General features: G+C 39.7%; 1 protein-coding gene across 2 annotated transcripts in view; it reads left to right on the top strand.

Moving 5' to 3' along the window:
- Window positions 1-388: 388 nt before the first annotated feature.
- BRD7 (bromodomain containing 7) overlaps window positions 389-17,759 on the top strand; it is a gene marked incomplete at both ends in the record, with an annotated part of 48,852 nt that continues 31,481 nt past the window's right edge. For both annotated transcript variants that reach the window (XM_080702448.1, XM_080702449.1), the window contains 5 exons: window positions 389-437; window positions 717-925; window positions 15,653-15,779; window positions 16,113-16,170; window positions 17,430-17,574. In XM_080702448.1, the coding sequence (XP_080558574.1) occupies window positions 389-437; window positions 717-925; window positions 15,653-15,779; window positions 16,113-16,170; window positions 17,430-17,574 (588 nt within the window). The remainder of the gene's footprint in view (window positions 438-716; window positions 926-15,652; window positions 15,780-16,112; window positions 16,171-17,429; window positions 17,575-17,759) is intronic.

A 17,759-nucleotide genomic window follows, 5' to 3' on the forward strand; every position in this document is an offset into this window, starting at 1 on the left:
GCAACGAAAAAAAACAAAGACAAGGAGACCAAGCAGGAGGTTGCGGAAACAAAAAGATTTCAAGCGGCCCCGCCCCGCCCCGCCCCAGGCTGCAGTGCGGCCTCCGGCCGCTAGTGGCCGCAACGCACAGCCGCCCGCACCCCGCGCGCGCGGCGGCCTCTCTCTCCCCGGCCGCTCGCCGTCCCGCCGCCGCCGCTCTCGGGCCCGGCCGCGTCTCGGCGCCGTCTTCTCGTGAGGGGCTCGCGCCGCCGGGCGCGCCGTCCCCCTGCCTCGCGGCGCGGGGTCTCGCGGGCCCCGCTCCCGCCCTCCGCTCGCCTGGCCCGGACCGGAAGCGGCGCCGCACGGCCTGGGCCTGGCGCGGGGGGCGGGCACCGGGGCCCGGTCCGACATGGGCAAGAAGCACAAGAAGCACAAGTCGGACAAACACCTCTACGAGGGTGAGGAGAGGCCGCGGCGGGCTCCGCGCGGGGAGGTTCTCGGGATCGCCCCGGGCGCCCGCGGCGGCGGCCCGCCCCCTCCCACGCCGGCCCGCAGCCGCCGAGGCCGCGCAGACCCCGGGCGGCGGCGTTCGAACCCGGCCCCGCCCGGGGCGGCGGGGGGCGGCGGGGCGGCCGCGCCGGGGCCCGGGGCTGTCATTCCACAGGTGCGGAGCCCGCTCGCCGGCCCCCGCGCGGCCCCGCGAGTCCCTCCAACCCCGGCGGCCCCCTCTGTTGCAGAGTACGTGGAGAAGCCTTTGAAGCTGGTCCTGAAAGTAGGAGGGAATGAAGTCACCGAGCTCTCCACGGGCAGCTCGGGGCACGACTCCAGCCTCTTCGAGGACAAATGTGATCATGACAAACACAAGGACAGAAAACGGAAAAAGAGAAAGAAAGGAGAGAAGCAGGTTCCAGGGGAAGAAAAGGGCAGAAAACGGCGAAGAGTCAAGGTATGGTGGTTGCATTGCTTGCTTTCCCACCTCCGGCTGCCATCCGAGCTTTATCTTGTGTCCAGTGAAACCCTGAAACGCCTGTAAAATCTGGCTGGTTTTGAGGAGGGGCAGAACAGAGTAGAAACACGATTCATCTGAGTTTCAGCAAGCCTTTATACTGTTAGACAGTTGTACTCACACATCAAGTGCGTAAGCCGCTTTAACCATCTCAGAAAATGCATCCAGTCAGGCTGGAGAAAGCCTCAGGGTTTAAGGTACGTCAAAAGTCATTTCCAAAGTGAACAGGATCTATTAGAGTTCAAATGTTATCCTGAAATAAATAATAAAATCTATAACGAGTAACTCATCTTTTAAAATGAAATTTCAAACCGGGCATGGTGGCGCACACTTGTAATGCCAGTACTTGGGAAGCTGAGAGAGGAGGATTGCTGGTTTGCAGCCAGCCTCGGCTACTTAGTGAGCCCTCCGCAACTTAGACCCTGTTTCAAAGTAAAGAATAAGAAATAGGGCTGAGGGTGGAGCTCAGAGGTAGAATGCCCCTGGATCATTCCCTAGTACCACAAAATAAAATGAAATGAAATTTCAGTCCACTGAAGAAAAAAATATGCTTAGAGACCTGTAATAGCTAGAACACCAGGAATAAAAGTATACACTTAAGTCATTTGGATTTAATGGAAGAGAGTAAAGTAGCTGACATCTTAGTTTGCAACCTGGACAAAACAATAATAATGATGATGATAAATTTTCTTCCAAGGATGATCAAGTACATATCTGTAATTATCTTAGAATTTTGTACTTCCAAATTTAACTCGCCATTAGGTAACTTATTTAAGACAATTACTGTGAATTATTAAGTTGATTTCTAAATCTTGAAGGTAAGTTTTTTGTTTTTTGGGTTTTTTTGTGGAACTGGGGATGAAACTCGGGCATTTTACCTCCAGGCTATACTGCCAGCCCTATTTTTTAATCTTTGTTTTTGAAAAAGGTCTCATTGGGTTGTGAAGGGCCTCCCTAAATAGCTGAGGCTGTCTACAAACCATGATCCTCTGGTCTCAGCTTCCTGAATGCTGGGATTACAAGCCTGCACTACCATGCCTGGCAATTCTTTATTTTGAAACAGGATCTCAACTAAGTAGCTGAGGCTGGCTGCAAACTGCGATCCTCCTGTCTCAGCCTCCCACGTACTGGCTCAAGGGTAGTCTTTACATAGGTTGATTTTTACAATTTTTATTTTGTTTATATATATAACAGAGGTGTCCTTTTCCGTGTGATTAAGTATATTAGTAAATCGCCAGGCCTTGGAAGTTTTTTCTTTGCAATTTCTTTATTTCTTTCAGCACCAGTTTTTATTTGGCTATACTGTGAGAACATAGAGTACTACTTAATATTTCTTTTCTTTCCTAAATTACAAAAGTCAATTATACATAAAACTTTTATTACTTAAAGTGATATAGAAGTACACGTAATTTTAAAAAATATCTTTATCTTTAATTCTTCATGTTGTCTTCCTCTCTAGAAGTAAAAAGTCAAGCACTTAGCGGGATATGGTAGTACACCCTTGTTAGCCCAGTACTTGGGAGGCTGAGACAGGAGGATTGCAGATTCAGAGCCAGCCTTGGCAATTTAGCAACACTCTCAGCAATCTAGTGAGACCTTGTTTCCAAATAAGAAATAAAATTGGGAGTGTGTACCTTAAAGGTAGATGCCTGAGTTCATTCCCTGGTACCCCCCCCAAAAAAAAAAAGTCAAGTATAACAGGCTTTTAACACAGACTGCTCTACTGTGGAGTTTTGCTCCCTAAACAGACTCAATCTGCTATACTATGGAGTTTTCTCCCTAAACTTTTTAGTTTTTTTCCTTTGTATATTTATCTCCGTTTCTAAAAGTAGGTTTATATTGCAGTTTAATGATTTATCAATTTAAAGCTTTTACTGATGTTGTTACAGAAGACAAGTTTAAATTTGCATTATAGTACTGCTCTGCACCCCCAGTTTCCCATCACCTATTCTCACAGGAGAGGTACGTCACAATTATTGATCAAATCAGTCGGTGATTATTTGAAATTATCGTTCAGTGGAGCTAAGTACAATATTCAAATACAGATCTGATCTTACAAGATATTGCTTACATTGGTTTATTTATTGCTTACTAATGCTTCCCAAACCAATACCTTGATAAAAACCCATCTGGATTCTGTTTTTCAGGAGGATTCCTGCCCTAGCCTAGATTATTTGCTTTCTAGGCTCCTTGGGACTCTCCTTACTTCTTAGATCTCATGCAATCTTTCTTCATTTACTCCCTTGTTCTGTTCAGGTAGAGTGTTGGTTCTAGAAACTTCTTAAAGCTTACCTGGGTACATTTTTTCTGAGTTCTTAACATGTTTGAACATCTATTTTGCCCTTATATAGACTGATGTAGGTTGATGACTTGAGTTAGTATGGCAGTTTAGATTGAAAATTATTTTCTCACAGGATTTTGAAGGCATTGCTCTATTGTATTTTAGTTTCTCAGTTTACTCTCCAAAAGTCTGTTGCTAGGGCTGATGGTTAGCTAGTGGTGGAACCTTTGCCTGGCATGTGAGAGACCCTGGGTTCAATCCCCAGCGCCACCCAGAAAATGTTGCCATTCTAATTCTTAGTGCTTTGTTATGACCAATGTTTGCTTTCTTAGCATTTTGGTATCTTTCCCTTTTGTCTTTAGTGTCTTCAGTTTCACAATGGAAACTTATGCCTGCAGTTCTGAGATGTTTGCTGGAAGCATTTGATAATTTTCTTCAGTTTTTTTTTTTTTTTTTAATGTTTATAGAACCTCTGCAATTTAGATGTTGGGCTTTTGCATGGACCCTTCAATTTTCTTATGTTTTCTCATTTTTTATTTTTTGTGTTCTTTATACAAAGAAAGTCTAAACTCTACCTTTTGCCTCTTCTATTGAATTTTATTTAAAATCTATTCTGAATTTCTAAGAACTTATTCTTGTTCTCTATTCTTTTAAGTAGCATACTGTTGATGGGGCAGTATCTTATTTCTCTGAAGACATTAATTGGAGTATTTTTCTCTCCTTTTCTTCCAGTTTTCTTTTGCTCCCTCCATTGTCTTTATCTCCCCCAAGTTCTTCAGTTTATTTGCTTGGTGTGTGTCTGTCTCTCTCTGTCTTTCTTTTGCTTTGATACTAGAGACTGAACCCAAGGGCACTCTACCACCACTGAGCAATAGCACTTTTTTTTTTTTTTTTTTTTTTTGGGTGGGTCTGGAGTTGTAACTCAGGGGCCTTCGACCTCCAAGCTACACCCCCTGCCCAATTTTTTATTTTTTATTTTGAGACAGGGTCTTACTAAGTTGTGGAGGGCCTCACTAAATAGCTGAGGCTGTCCATGAACCGCTATCCTCCGGTCTCAGCCTCCCAAATGCTGGGATTAAAAGCGTGCGCCACCATGCCCGGCCTTAGCACTTTTTTTTTTTAATGCTTTATTAGTGCATTGTAGTCAATGTTGTGGGGGGGTGTCACTGTTGATTGAACCCAGGGGCATATTATCTCAGAGCTACACCCCAACTCTAATGTTATATTGATTTTATTTTGAAACAAGGTCTCACTAGGTTGATGAATCTCACTACTTGCTGAGGCTGTCCTCAAACCTTTGATCCTCCTGTCTCAGCCTCCCAAGTACTAGGATTACAGGCATGTGCCACCACTCCCAATTAACAGCCCTTTTTTTGTGTTTTTATTAGTGCATTATTAGTCTCACATCATAATATAGTTCAGAGTGATAGGGGCATACATGAACACAGCTCCTGGTGAGTTTCCCTCACCTCCTCCTCTCCCCCCCCCCTTTTTTTTTAAATTTTTGGTACTGAGGATCAAACCCAGAGGCATTCTACCTCTTAGTTACATCCCCAGCCCTATTTCCTTTTTTATTTCAAAACAGGATCTCATTAAATTCCCAAGGATCTAAGTTGCTCAGAATGGCCTTTTTAAGACAGTGATAATTCATTGTATGGATACATCACATTTTATGTGTTCATCAGCTAGTTTGTTTCAGCCTTTTGGCTAGTACATGAATAATGCTGTCAATGTGAGTTGTACAAAATATCCTAAAAACTATGCATAGTTTCAGTTCTTGTGAATGTATGCCCATAAGTAGAATTGCTGGATTGTGGGGTGTGTGTGTGTGTGTGTGTGTTTCTGTGTTGGTTATTGGGAACTAAACCCAAGGGCATTCTACTTCCAAAGTATACCTCTAGCCCTTTTTTAAAAAAAAAAAAACAGGGTCTTACTAGGTTGCTGAGATTCTCACTCAGTTGCTGAGGCTGGCCTCAAACCTGCATTGCTCTTGTCTCAGTTTCCTAAGTACTAGGATTACACTCATGGGTCACCACTCCCAGCTACCTCCTCCTCCTCCTTTTTTTTTTTTTTTTTTTTTGGTGTGTGTGTGTGGAACTGGGGGTGGAACCCATACTTCCAGACCTATTTTATATTTTATTTGGAAACAGGGTCTCACTAAGTTACTGAGAGCCTCACTAAGTAGCTGAGGCTGGCTTCGAACCTGTGCAATCCTCCTGTCTCAGCCTCCCAAGCTCAGGGATTACAAGTGTGTGCCACCACGCCTGGCCCTTCTTTTTTATAGATAAGAAAAAGGAGGCTCAGAGAGGATAATTCTTCCCTGAAGAGATCTTTAGTTGAGGCACGGGTATTGGAAGTTTGAGGCCTACCTGGACCTTGTCTCAAAATAGCAAGACCTTGTCTCAAAATAAAATAGAAAGGGATGGGAATTTAACTCAGTTAACTTACCTGGCATACACAAAGACCTATATTCAGCCGGGCGTGGTGGTGCACGCTTGTAATCCCAGCATTCGGGAGGCTGGGACCTGGAGGATCGCGGTTCGCGGACAGCCTCAGCTACTTAGTGAGGCCCTCTGCAACTCAGTGAGACCCAGTTTCAAAATAAAGAATAAAAAATAGGGCGGGAGGTGTAGTTCAGAGGTCAAATGCCTCTGGGTTCCATCCCCAGACCTGCAAAAAATAAATAAATAAAGACCTAGATTCAATCCCTGGTACACCAAAAAAAGTCTTTAGTCCAAAAGAGTTGCTGAAGTGAACAACAACCTTACCCAGTACATGGAAGAATAAAATTACTACCTCTACAGGCAGAGTTACAGGAGTAATCACAGAGGACTTGCCTCAGGAAGTAGCGTTTGAGTTGGATTTTAGGTGCAAGAATATAATGGAATTACTCTGTGTGTTCATTTAACCAGGGATCGGCTATATCCTCTTGAGGAAAACGGCCCCATTGTACTGTAATAGAAGTATTCTTTGCAGACTGTACAGTTATATGCACATTTTAATTTTGAAGATGATATGTATAAAGTCGTAAGTGTGCTTTATGGACTACTTCGGGTACCTTCAAAGGTGATCTGAATACCAAGTTTTCATTTGTATGTAACCTTAGAGGCTGAGCTCTGAATAAATGCTACACCACCACATACAGATTTGTAGGGAAGGAAGTGTGCACACCAAGTAGAGGAATAGCATAAAGTAGCATGGAGATGGCAAGTGTGAGGATTTGTACAGGGACATAAAGTAACTCTAAGTGCAGAATATCTAAAGGGGAACAGAGGAAAAGATCTGAAAGAGAGTGATGGTGTCAGAAAAGGAAGCTTGAACTCGAATATGTAGACAGTGGGGAGTCAGAAACTTCCTGAGTAGAAAAACGATAATATTGAGGCTTAGTAATATTAATCTGTTAACAGTATCTAACAAATATTGAAGAGACTGAAAACTGCAGATGGCCTACTTTGAAAGCTTCGTTGAAATATCTCAATGAGAGGTCTGAATTCTTTATTGAAACTTATTTGTTCTTCTGAAAAGCATAGTCCTAACCCAAATGATGGCTTCATAGCTTTGCAAGTCAACTTCAGGTATAGATATTCAGAGATGTTAGGCTAGTCTTATTGCTGGACATATTATCAGAGGAATATGAAAGGATAGTCATTTTTAAAAAACAAAAAACATTAACATATAAGAATATTTACAAAACTGAGATCAAGTAAAATTTATGATGAAATTAAAAACTATTATACACAGTGAATTCCGATAAATACCTATTTAGTTAAAGCACTATGCTAGATTATTAAAGGGAATGCAGGCTCAAAAAGCTAACATTTGAGCCAGGAGTGGTGGTACATGCCTATAAACCCAGGAGGCTGTGACAGGAGGATCACAGGTTCAAAGCCAGCCTCAGTCAACTTAGACAATTTCAAAATAAAATAGGGTTGTGAAAGCTCAAGAGTTAGCACCGTAACCCCTGTGTTCAATATGTCGCATACACACGCACTTAACATTTGAGTATTTACAATATACTAAGTTTTCTAAGTTCTTTACATATTTTTTTTTACTATTTTAACTCTTACAAATAACTCCATAAGGTAGGCACTGTTCGTATTTTATTAGATTGTTGAGTTAATTGAGGCAAAAATAAGGTGGCTTATGACTAGAGAGGAAAGGAGCAGTGAATGACTGATTATAGTAAGCAAAATGTAAATTCTGTCAAAACATAATTCATTGACTTGTCATGACATCTGCCATATCCAGGATCTCAGGATGCTATGGCTTTCCCAGCTTAGCAGAAAATTCTCCCCCCTTTTTTCTGCTGCTGTTTACATTTGTATCTCTCCCAGAGTCCTCAATCACAGAACATCTTCCTAGAAAAGGAAAGATTCTAACCAAAGGCATTGCTTCTCTGATGGAGGGTTGTTTTTTTGTTCAGTTACCTGTTATATAGCTGGACTATACTGGGCTCAAATGATGAGGATAGATGGAGAGTCCTGCTGGAGTTCAGTTTTGTGAGGGAATCAGATACAAAAGGACAAGTAAACTCCACAACCTAGCAAATCCTAATAGGGGCATGAATAAGTATTTTGAGAGTCCAAAAAAAAATGTTCTCAGCCTGCCTTGGGAAGCTGGGGGAAAGCAGCATAAAGGTCATAGCTGCCCTGTGTAGCAGCAAATGCTGTTTTCAACCTGAGCCTGAAATGAGGTATAGCTGCAAACCATGAAGCTGATTTTAATTGGATCTTGAAATCAGTGTGTATGTGTGTGTTTTCTGGAAATTGAACCTGGGCATTCTACTTCTGAGCTTCACCTTCTGTTTTATTTTTTATTTTGAAACAAGGTCTCACTCAGTTGCTGAGGTCCTTGCCAAGTTGTTGAGGCTGGCCATGAATCTGCAACCCTCCTGTCTCAGCCTCCCAAGTACTGGGATTGCAGGTGTGTACCATCAAACCTGGCTTAATACCATCTTTTAAAGGAGAATTTTGAAATTGTTTTGCACGTCAGAAGCATCATTTAAATATATATCCTCCAAAAGTAGCTGATCCATAGGATAGTGCTTAGTACGGAGGACTTCAACTGTTTGCATGCATACGTTTTCCTATTTCATGCTGTCTTCTGTAATTAATTCTGCAAAAACATATTTAGTAAATACTGTGTATTAAGTATTATTGAACTTGGGATATAGAGCTGAATAAGATAAAGCCCTTCCCACGGGGAACTAGTAAAGGGAGGCAAATAACAGAGTGTGATGAGTGTTAAAATACTAGTCATCTGAACTAAAATTGTTATAATACTATAATATAGTATGGTGGGTGTCATAATATTAATAATCTGAGCAAATGTATTGTATATAAGATAACTTGCCACTGAGTCATAGAAAATTTAGAGTCTAATCTGAAATGAGGACACTGTGTTTGTAGTTAAGGAAATAGAAACTGTTCTCTTTTGCTGCCCCAGACCTTCAGATACATATGATATTTCTTCTACCTGGAACAGGTTCTAACCACCCCTTATACCCTTCAACCTGCCTTGAGTCTTGTCCCTCAGCTCTAACTTAAAGTCTTTCCACACTTCTTTCATCTGAATTAGATCACTCAAGAATTATTCTATCATTGAAATCTTTTGTTGTTGTTATTGTTGTGTGATTTTTGTGATACTGGAGACGGAACCCAGGGGCATTCTGCCTCCAAGCTATACCCCCAACCCTATTTTATTCTTTTATTATGAAACAGGGTCTAAGTTGCTGAGGCTGGCTGCAAACCTACAATCCCCCTGTCTCAGCCTCCCAAGTACTGAGATTAAAAGGCTATGCCACCACACCCTGGGGAAATGTTTTTTTAGTAAGTTGTGTAATGTCCATCTCTGCTCTTGAGCTCCATAAGAACAGAGCCATTAAGAGCCTCGTTTACTTATTGAATGAATTAGTGCTTATTGTGTGCTAGGTAATATGCTAAGATCTCACATGATCTTATTTATTTCTCCAAACAGTCACTAGACTCCAGAAATTTATATGGTTTATTCATGATCTCATAGCTTTGCCATTATTCATAGAAAAGTTCAAATTTGAACCCATTTTATAAGTTGCACTATAAACTCTTCTTCCTTGGCTACCCAAAGCTAATGACACTAGTGTTTTTGTTTAGTTTTCTACATGTAATTAGCAAAATACACTGGCTGTCAACCAGACTATGTTTACTGGTGATTTTACATGGCTGTACATGATTGTATTACTTTGGTGACATTCACAATAAGGTTTTATAATATATTCTAAATCATAAAGAAAATTGGAAGAATTGAATTGGAATTTTAAATGGAGAACACTTTTGGAGATTAAAGCCTCTTGTATGGATGAGAAACTGATACCAGAGTAGTAAGGTAACTTGTCCAAGGCCACATGTTGGTGAATTGGAAACTAGGTCTCCCAGTTTCCTGTAGGCAGTAACATGATACTGTATCTCCATTTGGCTTAAGCTTTGGGGGGTAGGGGGGGCTGGTATTGGGGATTGAACCCAAGGATATTTGACCTTTAAGCTATACTCCCAGTTTTATTTTTTGCTTTGAAACAGGGTCTTACTAGGTTGCTGAGTCTTGCCATATTGCTGAGGCTATCCTCAAACCTGCAATCTTCCTGTCTCAGCCTCCTAAGCACTGAGGTTACAGGCATGCAACAGCACATCCAGCTCCAGCTATGTTTTTTTTGTGGGTTTTTTTGTTTTTGTTTTTGGTTTTTTTTTTTTTTTTTTTTTGGTGTGTGTGTGTGTGTGTGTGTGTGTGTGTGTGTGTGTGTAGTACTGGAGATAGAACCCAGGGGTATTTTACCTTCAAGCGACACCCCCAGCCCTCTTTTTTTATTCTTTATTTTGAAACAGGGTCTCACTGAGTTCACAAAGGGCCTCACTAAGTAGCTGAGGCTGTCCGCGAACCATGAGCCTCTGGTCTCAGCCTCCCGCATGCTGGGATTACAAGCGTGCGCCACCACGCCCGGCTCAGCTAGGTTCTTAATAAAGTTACTAGGGAAAGATAATTCAGAGACACTATAACTTTTATTTTTTCAATACTGGGAATGGAACCTAGGGGCATTGTACTTGCAAGCTACAGTGCTATTTTTCAGTCTTATTATTTATTTATTTATTTATTTATTTATTCATTTTATTTATTTTGTGGTACTGGGGTTCCTGGAAGCCCTTCTACCTCAGGGCTATACTTCCAGATCTATTTTATGTTTTTGTTTTTGTTTTTTTGGAAAGAGGATCTCTTAAGCCAGCAAGGTTGGCTTCGATCCTGTGCGATCCTCCTGTGTCTGCCTCCCTAGCGCGGGGATTACAAGCGTGCACCACCATTTTGTGACTGTATTTAACTGTCTAACTTTATAAGATTAGTAATATCAACAGTAAAATCTCCATTTTGTAGGCAGTTAGAAGGTCTGGTGAGAATAAATGCATTACAATAGAGTAAGTATTGTAAACAATGCTAGCTTACAAAGTATTCAGGTTAGTTTTCCTGGGCAAAGCACACAAATCTTCCAAAGTCAAAAATTACTGCTACAGCCAGATGTGGTGGCGCACACTTGTAATCCCCGCGCTTGGGAGGCTAAAGCAGGAGGATCGCACAGGTTCAAAACCAGCCTCAGCTACTTAGTGAGACTCTCAGCAACTTAGTGAGACCCTGTTTCCAAATAAAATATAAAATAGGTCTGGGAGTATAGCCCAGATGTAGAAAACCTCTGGGTTCCACCCCCAGTACCACCAAAAAAAAAAAAAGAAAGAAAAATTACTGCTACAGCCAGGTGTGGACAGCCTCAGCTACTTAGTGAGGCCCTCTGCAATTTAGTGAGATCCTGTTTCAAAATAATAAAAAATAGGACTGAGGATGTAGCTCAGAGGTAAAATGTTCCTGGGTTCCATCCCCAAAAGCATCAAAATAAATAAATAAATAATACTGCTGCAGAATATGTGGTATGACTGACAGATACCAGCCAACTCACATTAGTGGCAATTGTGATCAAGTGCATGATGAATACAGTTTAAAACCATAACTAGGGATATAAAGTAGCTCTCTTTTTAAGTATAGAATACATAAAGGGGAGTATGGGATCTGAAAAGCAATGAAGATTTAGGAACTTTTAAACTGATCATATGCTCAGTATTTGGTGCTTCAGACCATTAAAATAGGGTGTAAAGCTCTATATTAATGAGTCTCAAAGTGTGGTCCCTGTATCAGAAATATCCACATGGCTTGGAAACTTGTTAGAAATGCTCAGGCTCAGCCAGGCATGATAATCCCAGTACTTGGGAGGCTGAGGCAGGAAGATCCCATGTTCAAAGACAGTCTCAGCAATTTGGTGAGACCCTGTTTCAAAAAAAATAATAATAAGTGGTGGCACTTGCTTGTAATCACAGTACTTAGAAGGCTGAAATAGGAGGATTGCAGGTTCTCCGCCAGCCTCAGCAACCTAGTGGGGCCTTCCTTATCTTACTGAGACCGTTTCAAAATTAAACTTGAGCTGAGGGTATAGCACAGAGGTTGAGTTCCCTTGGGTCCAATCCCCATTACATACATAAATAAATTTTAAAAAAAAAAGAACTGGGGTGTAACTCAAAAGTAGAATGCCCCTGGGGGCTCAATCTCTAGTAGCAAAAATTAAAATTACTAAAGGAATGCTGAGATTCTACCCCATACCTGCTGAATTGGTAATTTGGGGACAGGGACTGACCGTTTTTAACAGGACCTTTGAATGGTCCCAGGACACACTAAAGCTGTAGAATTATAGGGTCCTCGATTTGTATTTCTGGCAAATTCCTAGATAATAAATGTTACTGGTCTAGAGACCATTCTTTGAGAACCACTGCTGTGGTTACTAGAATAAGAAAGTAGGATATAGGCCAAGAGATTAGTTTTTGAGTGGATAAGATTCTGTTAACTCTCAACATAAAATGAGCATTTTTGGACAATTTTATTTCAAAATTTAGTTTTAAAAAATGGAAAGTACAACAGCTGGCTGTGGTTTGTGCCTCTAGTTCCACTACTCAGGAGGCTGAGGCAGGAGGATGACCATAATGCAGGAGTTAAAGACTAGCTGGGCAACATAGTGAGAACCCATCTCAAAATGAAAATGCAAAGTACGGAGAATAACAAAACTACCCCCTGGATACCAACTATCCAGCTTTAATAGATTTCAACATTTTGCCTTTTTTTTTTTTTGTACTGAGGATTGAACCAAGAGGCATTCTACTTCCAGGTTACATCCCTAGCATGATTTTAGTTCTTATTTGGAAACAGTCTTGCTAAGTTGCTGAGGCTGGCTTCTAACCTGCAATCCTCCTGTCTTAGCTTCCCAAGTACTGGGATTATAAGCATATACCACCAAGCCTTGCTTCCTTTATTTTTTTTCTTAAAGAAAAGAGAGTACAAACACAGTTGAAACATCCTGTGTACCCTACCAGAATCTCATTTCCCTCTTTCCCCAAGAACTACTGTGCAGAATTTGATGTTTTTATAATTTTACTGGTTCTTTATGAATCTGTAAAAAGTATATGCTTATACATTTTTATTATGCAACTTTTTCCTTTAGACAGTGTGTTTCTGATTACCCATCCTAATCCAGTAAAATTTTAGCTCATTTCTTTTACCTTCAGTGTAAATGTGCTGTAATTTATTAGTCCATTTTCCTTTTAAGCATTGAATTATTTGAAACTTTTTATCATTTTTAAAACTACTGCAAAGCCAGAAGTGGTGGCACTCGCTTGTAATTCCAGTATTTGGGAGACTGAGACAGAAGGATGACAGGTTCACAGCCAGTCTCACGTACTTATGGAAGCCCTCCGCAACTAAGTGAGACCCTGTTTCAAAATAAAGGATAAAAAATATAGGGCTGAGGTTGTAGCTTGGAGGTAGATGTTCCTGGGTTTAATCCTCAGTACTGCAATAAATAAATAAATACTGCAGTAATATTTTGTACTTGTATATATGTATATTATAAGAAGTTTCTATAGAGTATATGCCTAGAAAGAAATAGGGTTAAGTTTTTTATAAGCTTTGCTAGGGAGTACTAATTGCTTTTCTTTTTTTTTATTTTTGTGGTACTGGTGGTGGAACCCAGAAGCTTTTCTATCTCTGGGCTATACTCCCAGACCTATTTTTATACTTGATTTGGAAACAGGGTCTCACTAAGTTGCTGAGAGCTTCACTAAGTAGCTGAGGCTGGCTTCGAACCTGTGTGATCCTCCTGTCTCAGCCTTACTAATTGCTTTTCTAATAATTGTACTCGCCCATCCACAAGGCATGCCAGACCCATTTCTTTGTATTTTTAATAAAACTAGATATTTTTAAATATTTTTTTTTTACCAGAAAGACATGAAATGCTCACTATCTTTCAGTTTAAAATTCCCTGAGATCGAAGCCAGACGTGGTGTCGTACACTTGTAATTATAGTACTTGGGAGGCTGAGACAGGTGGATCACAGGTTCACAGCCAGCCTCAAACTACTGAGTGAAGCCCTCCACAACTTGGTAAGACCCTGTTTCAAAATAAAAGAATAAAGCTGGGTATGGTAGAGCATGCACACTTGTAATCCCAGCATTTGGGAGGCTGAGACTGGAGGATCGCAGTTCGTAGACAGCCTCAGCTACTTAGTGAGGTCCTCCATAACTTCGTGAGACTCTGTTTCAAAATAAAGAATAAAAAATAGGGCAGGGGTGTGTGGATTCCATCCCAGACCTGGAAAAAATAAAATAAAAAAGAATAAAAATAGGGCTGGGAATGTTGCTAGGAGGTAAAATGTCCCTGGGTTCAATCTCTAGTTCCACACAAAAATATATGTAAATAAAAAATAAAATTTCCTGAGTTCTGATGGGCTTGAGCTAGTTTTCGTGTTTCTTGACAGTTCAGGTTTATTCTGTGAATTACCTGTGATATCCTTTACTTGTTTTGGGGGGAGAGGTTTTTTTTTTTTGCCTTTTTAAAAATTATTTATTTATTTATTTTTATTTATTTTTGGTACCCTGGAAACCCTTCTACCTCCGGGCTACACTCCCAGACCTAATTTATATATATTTTTGGAAACAGGGTCTCTTGAGCTAGCAAGGCTGGCTTTGAACCAGTGCGATCCTCCTGTCTCCGCCTCCCAAGCGCAGGGATTATAAGTGTGTGCCACCACGCCCGGCAGTTTTTTGCCTTTTTATGTGGATTTGTAAATACTCTGTATATAGTTATTGTTAATACTTTTTATGAATATTTATGTTTCAAGTACTTTGTCTCAGCCTATGGCTAGACTTTCGGCTTTGTTTTCGGGTTTTGTTGAGAGGCACCAAATTCTATAAATTTAATATCAAATTTATCAAGTTTTTGCTTTAAGATTTGTGATTTTTTTGTCTTAGTAAATTTTTTTCTATCCTTGGGTCTTAACATTCTTTTATATGAAATTTTAGAGCTTTGTGTTTTACATTTAAATCTTTATGTGGGATTTACTTTGGAATATTGCATGAGATCTAATTTTATTTTCTCTTTTCCATATAAATAACCAGTTGTCCCAGCAGTACGCTCTTTTTTTTTTTTTTTTTTTTTAATGCAGTACTGGGGATGGAACCTGGGGACATTCTACCTCCGAGCTACACCTCCAGCCTTATTTTTTATCCTCTATTTTGTAACAGGTTCTCACTGAATTGCAAAGGGCCTCACTAAGTAGCTGAGGCTGTTCACGAACCGTAATCCTCCTGTCTCAGCCTCCCAAATGCTGGGATTAAAAGTGTGCACCACCACGCCCAGCTCTCTTTTCATTGGTTTATAATTCCATCTCTTCAATATACCAAGAATTTCCTATGTGCATGAATCTGTTTCAGGGCTCTTTAATCTGTTCTGTTTGTTTATGCCTGCATCTAACCCATATTGTCTTCATTACTACCCCTTTATACAAATATTTAATGTCTGATAATACACGTCTTGTGATCTTTTTCAAAACTGTTCTTCCACTCTTCAAGATAAATTATACAGTTGTCTTGTCAAATTCAATGAAAAATTCTAGTTTACATTTAATTTAGTGATTACTTTGGAGAGAATTGGTTCTTTGAATTCATGAACATAGTATAGCTCCTTTATTTAGGTCTTCTCTAGCTTTCAATGTTTTGTAATATTTCTAAGACGTCATAGGCATCTTTTATTAGATTTATGCTTAAGTATATTGTATGCTTTTGTGAGTATCCTTTACTAATTGATTATTTCTGGCATGGAGAAGCACTTTTTTTCTTTATGAACATGTTATTCTCTCTTTTTCCAATAGATGGCAATAAAATACATTTAGATTTTCAGTAGTATTTTCTTCCCCACTGAAATTAAAATGACGTACGTATTTAAAGATAATGATTCTGAAATATTTCTGAATTATCCTTCTTGATTCCATTTAGGAGGATAAAAAGAAGCGAGATCGAGACCGTGTGGACGAGGCAGAAAAAGATCTTCAGTGTCATGTCCCTTTGAGATTAGACTTGCCTCCTGAGAAGCCTCTTGCAAGCTCTTTAGCCAAACAAGAAGGTTTGAATAACTCTGAATTATTTGGACTAAATGAGAAGGTTAAAATTGTTATAGCAATGGAAAGTGATTGGGCTTCAGTTTCTAATTTAAAGTTCAAAAGCTTTGTAATAGAATTTTTTTCTTAAATTTTCTTATTCTCTTACTGTATAAATCCAATAAATTGGCTTCAATTGGAATTGGTATTCTCAACCTTCAATATCTTTTTAAGATATTGAAGACAGAATTTCTATGAGATTTAATAACAGATATAGGCGAGTCATAGAAAATGAAATTCCTTTTCATAGAAATGAATACTCCTTTTTAAATACCATTTTTCTGTCTTCTTTGCTTTAGAAGTTGAACAGACACCCCTTCAAGAAGCATTAAATCAACTGATGAGACAATTACAGAGGTAAATGTTCTTCCGGCAATTTTATTTACTTATTTATTTATTTATTTATTTATTTTGCGGGTCTGGGGATGGAACCCAGGGACATTCGACCTCTGAGCTACAGGGGCATTCGACCTCTGAGCTACAAAGGTTGACCTACCTATTTTTTATTTTTTATTTTGAAACAGAGTTTCACTGAGTTGCAAAGGGCCTCACTAAATAGCTGAGGCTGTCTGCAAACTGCAATCTTCCAGTCTCAGCCTCCTGAATGCTGGGATTACAAGCATGAAACACCACGCCCAGTCCCAACAATTTTATAAAATAGAAATTGAAATGGGAAACATGGTGGACCCAAACATTCCTCCATTTTTGATTATCTAAAGCTACATTTTGTGGCCTTATTTGAAATAAGAGAACTGGTATGCCAAATTCTAGTAGGGAGGGATATCAATTTAATGACTTAATCATATAGAACAGTACTCGACCCTGGCAATATGAGAAATGCCAATGCCTACTACTTAAATCTGAATACCATTACTCAACCTTGAAAATACCAATGTCTGGACTTTATTTATTCTTCCTAAAAGATTCTAATTAATGGGTCTAGAAGGTCCTGATTCTAATCAGAGGACAGTCAGAGTTGAGAAGCAGTGATAGGAAGCACTGATTTTTAAGTTGGGGAGTATGAAGAGGGCCTTTCTTAGTGTTAGTTTTTTGAGCATCCCCACATATACACACAATAGAAGTCATATCCATTGATTGAGAAAATATCCATACATAGGCCAGGAGAGCAAAACTATAAAACTAAAATGGAGATTATGTCTTAAGGGTACAATTAATATATAAAATAGCTTAGGCTCCTTTTTTCTTTTTTTTTTTTTTTTTTCTTTAATGTGTGTGTGTGTGAGTCTAGGGATGGAACCCAGGGGCATTCAGCCTCTGAGGTACACAGCCCCTGCCCTGTTTTTTATTCTTTATTTTGAAATAGGGTCTCACTAAGTTGTAGAGGGCCTCACTAAGTAGCTGAGGCTGTCCGTGAACCGTGATCCTCCAGTCTCTGCCTCCCGAATGCTGGGATTACAAGTGTGTGCCACCACGCCGAGCTTAGCTTAAGCTACTTATTAGTCTTGAAGTTTTCTTCAGTTTTCATTGAAAAACATGTTAACATACTACAAATTGCTTCTAAATTTAAATATTTTCTTCTGGCTTCTGCTCCTAGACCAGTAGATTTATTTGTAGTAGAAATAAAATATAATATTGCTTTTTGCATATCTTCACAGAAAAGACCCAAGTGCTTTCTTTTCATTTCCCGTGACTGATTTTATTGCTCCTGGCTATTCCATGATCATAAAACACCCAATGGATTTTAGTACTATGAAAGAAAAGATCAAGAACAATGACTACCAGTCCATAGAAGAACTAAAGGTAATTGTAATTATTTATGTTTGATTATACAAACAGACTGAGCTATGATAAAAAAAATAACCTGCATCTTTATTCATTTGATATTGTTAGAAATCTGTATATCTGGTATCCAGAATTTTTTCTGGCTGACCTTTTGTTTTGTAAATGATTAAGTTATTTTAATATCTAAAATATTTGTGTTTTTC

This window comes from Muscardinus avellanarius (assembly GCF_963383645.1).
Source record: "Muscardinus avellanarius genome assembly, chromosome: 10".
Taxonomy (NCBI): Eukaryota; Metazoa; Chordata; class Mammalia; order Rodentia; family Gliridae; genus Muscardinus; species Muscardinus avellanarius.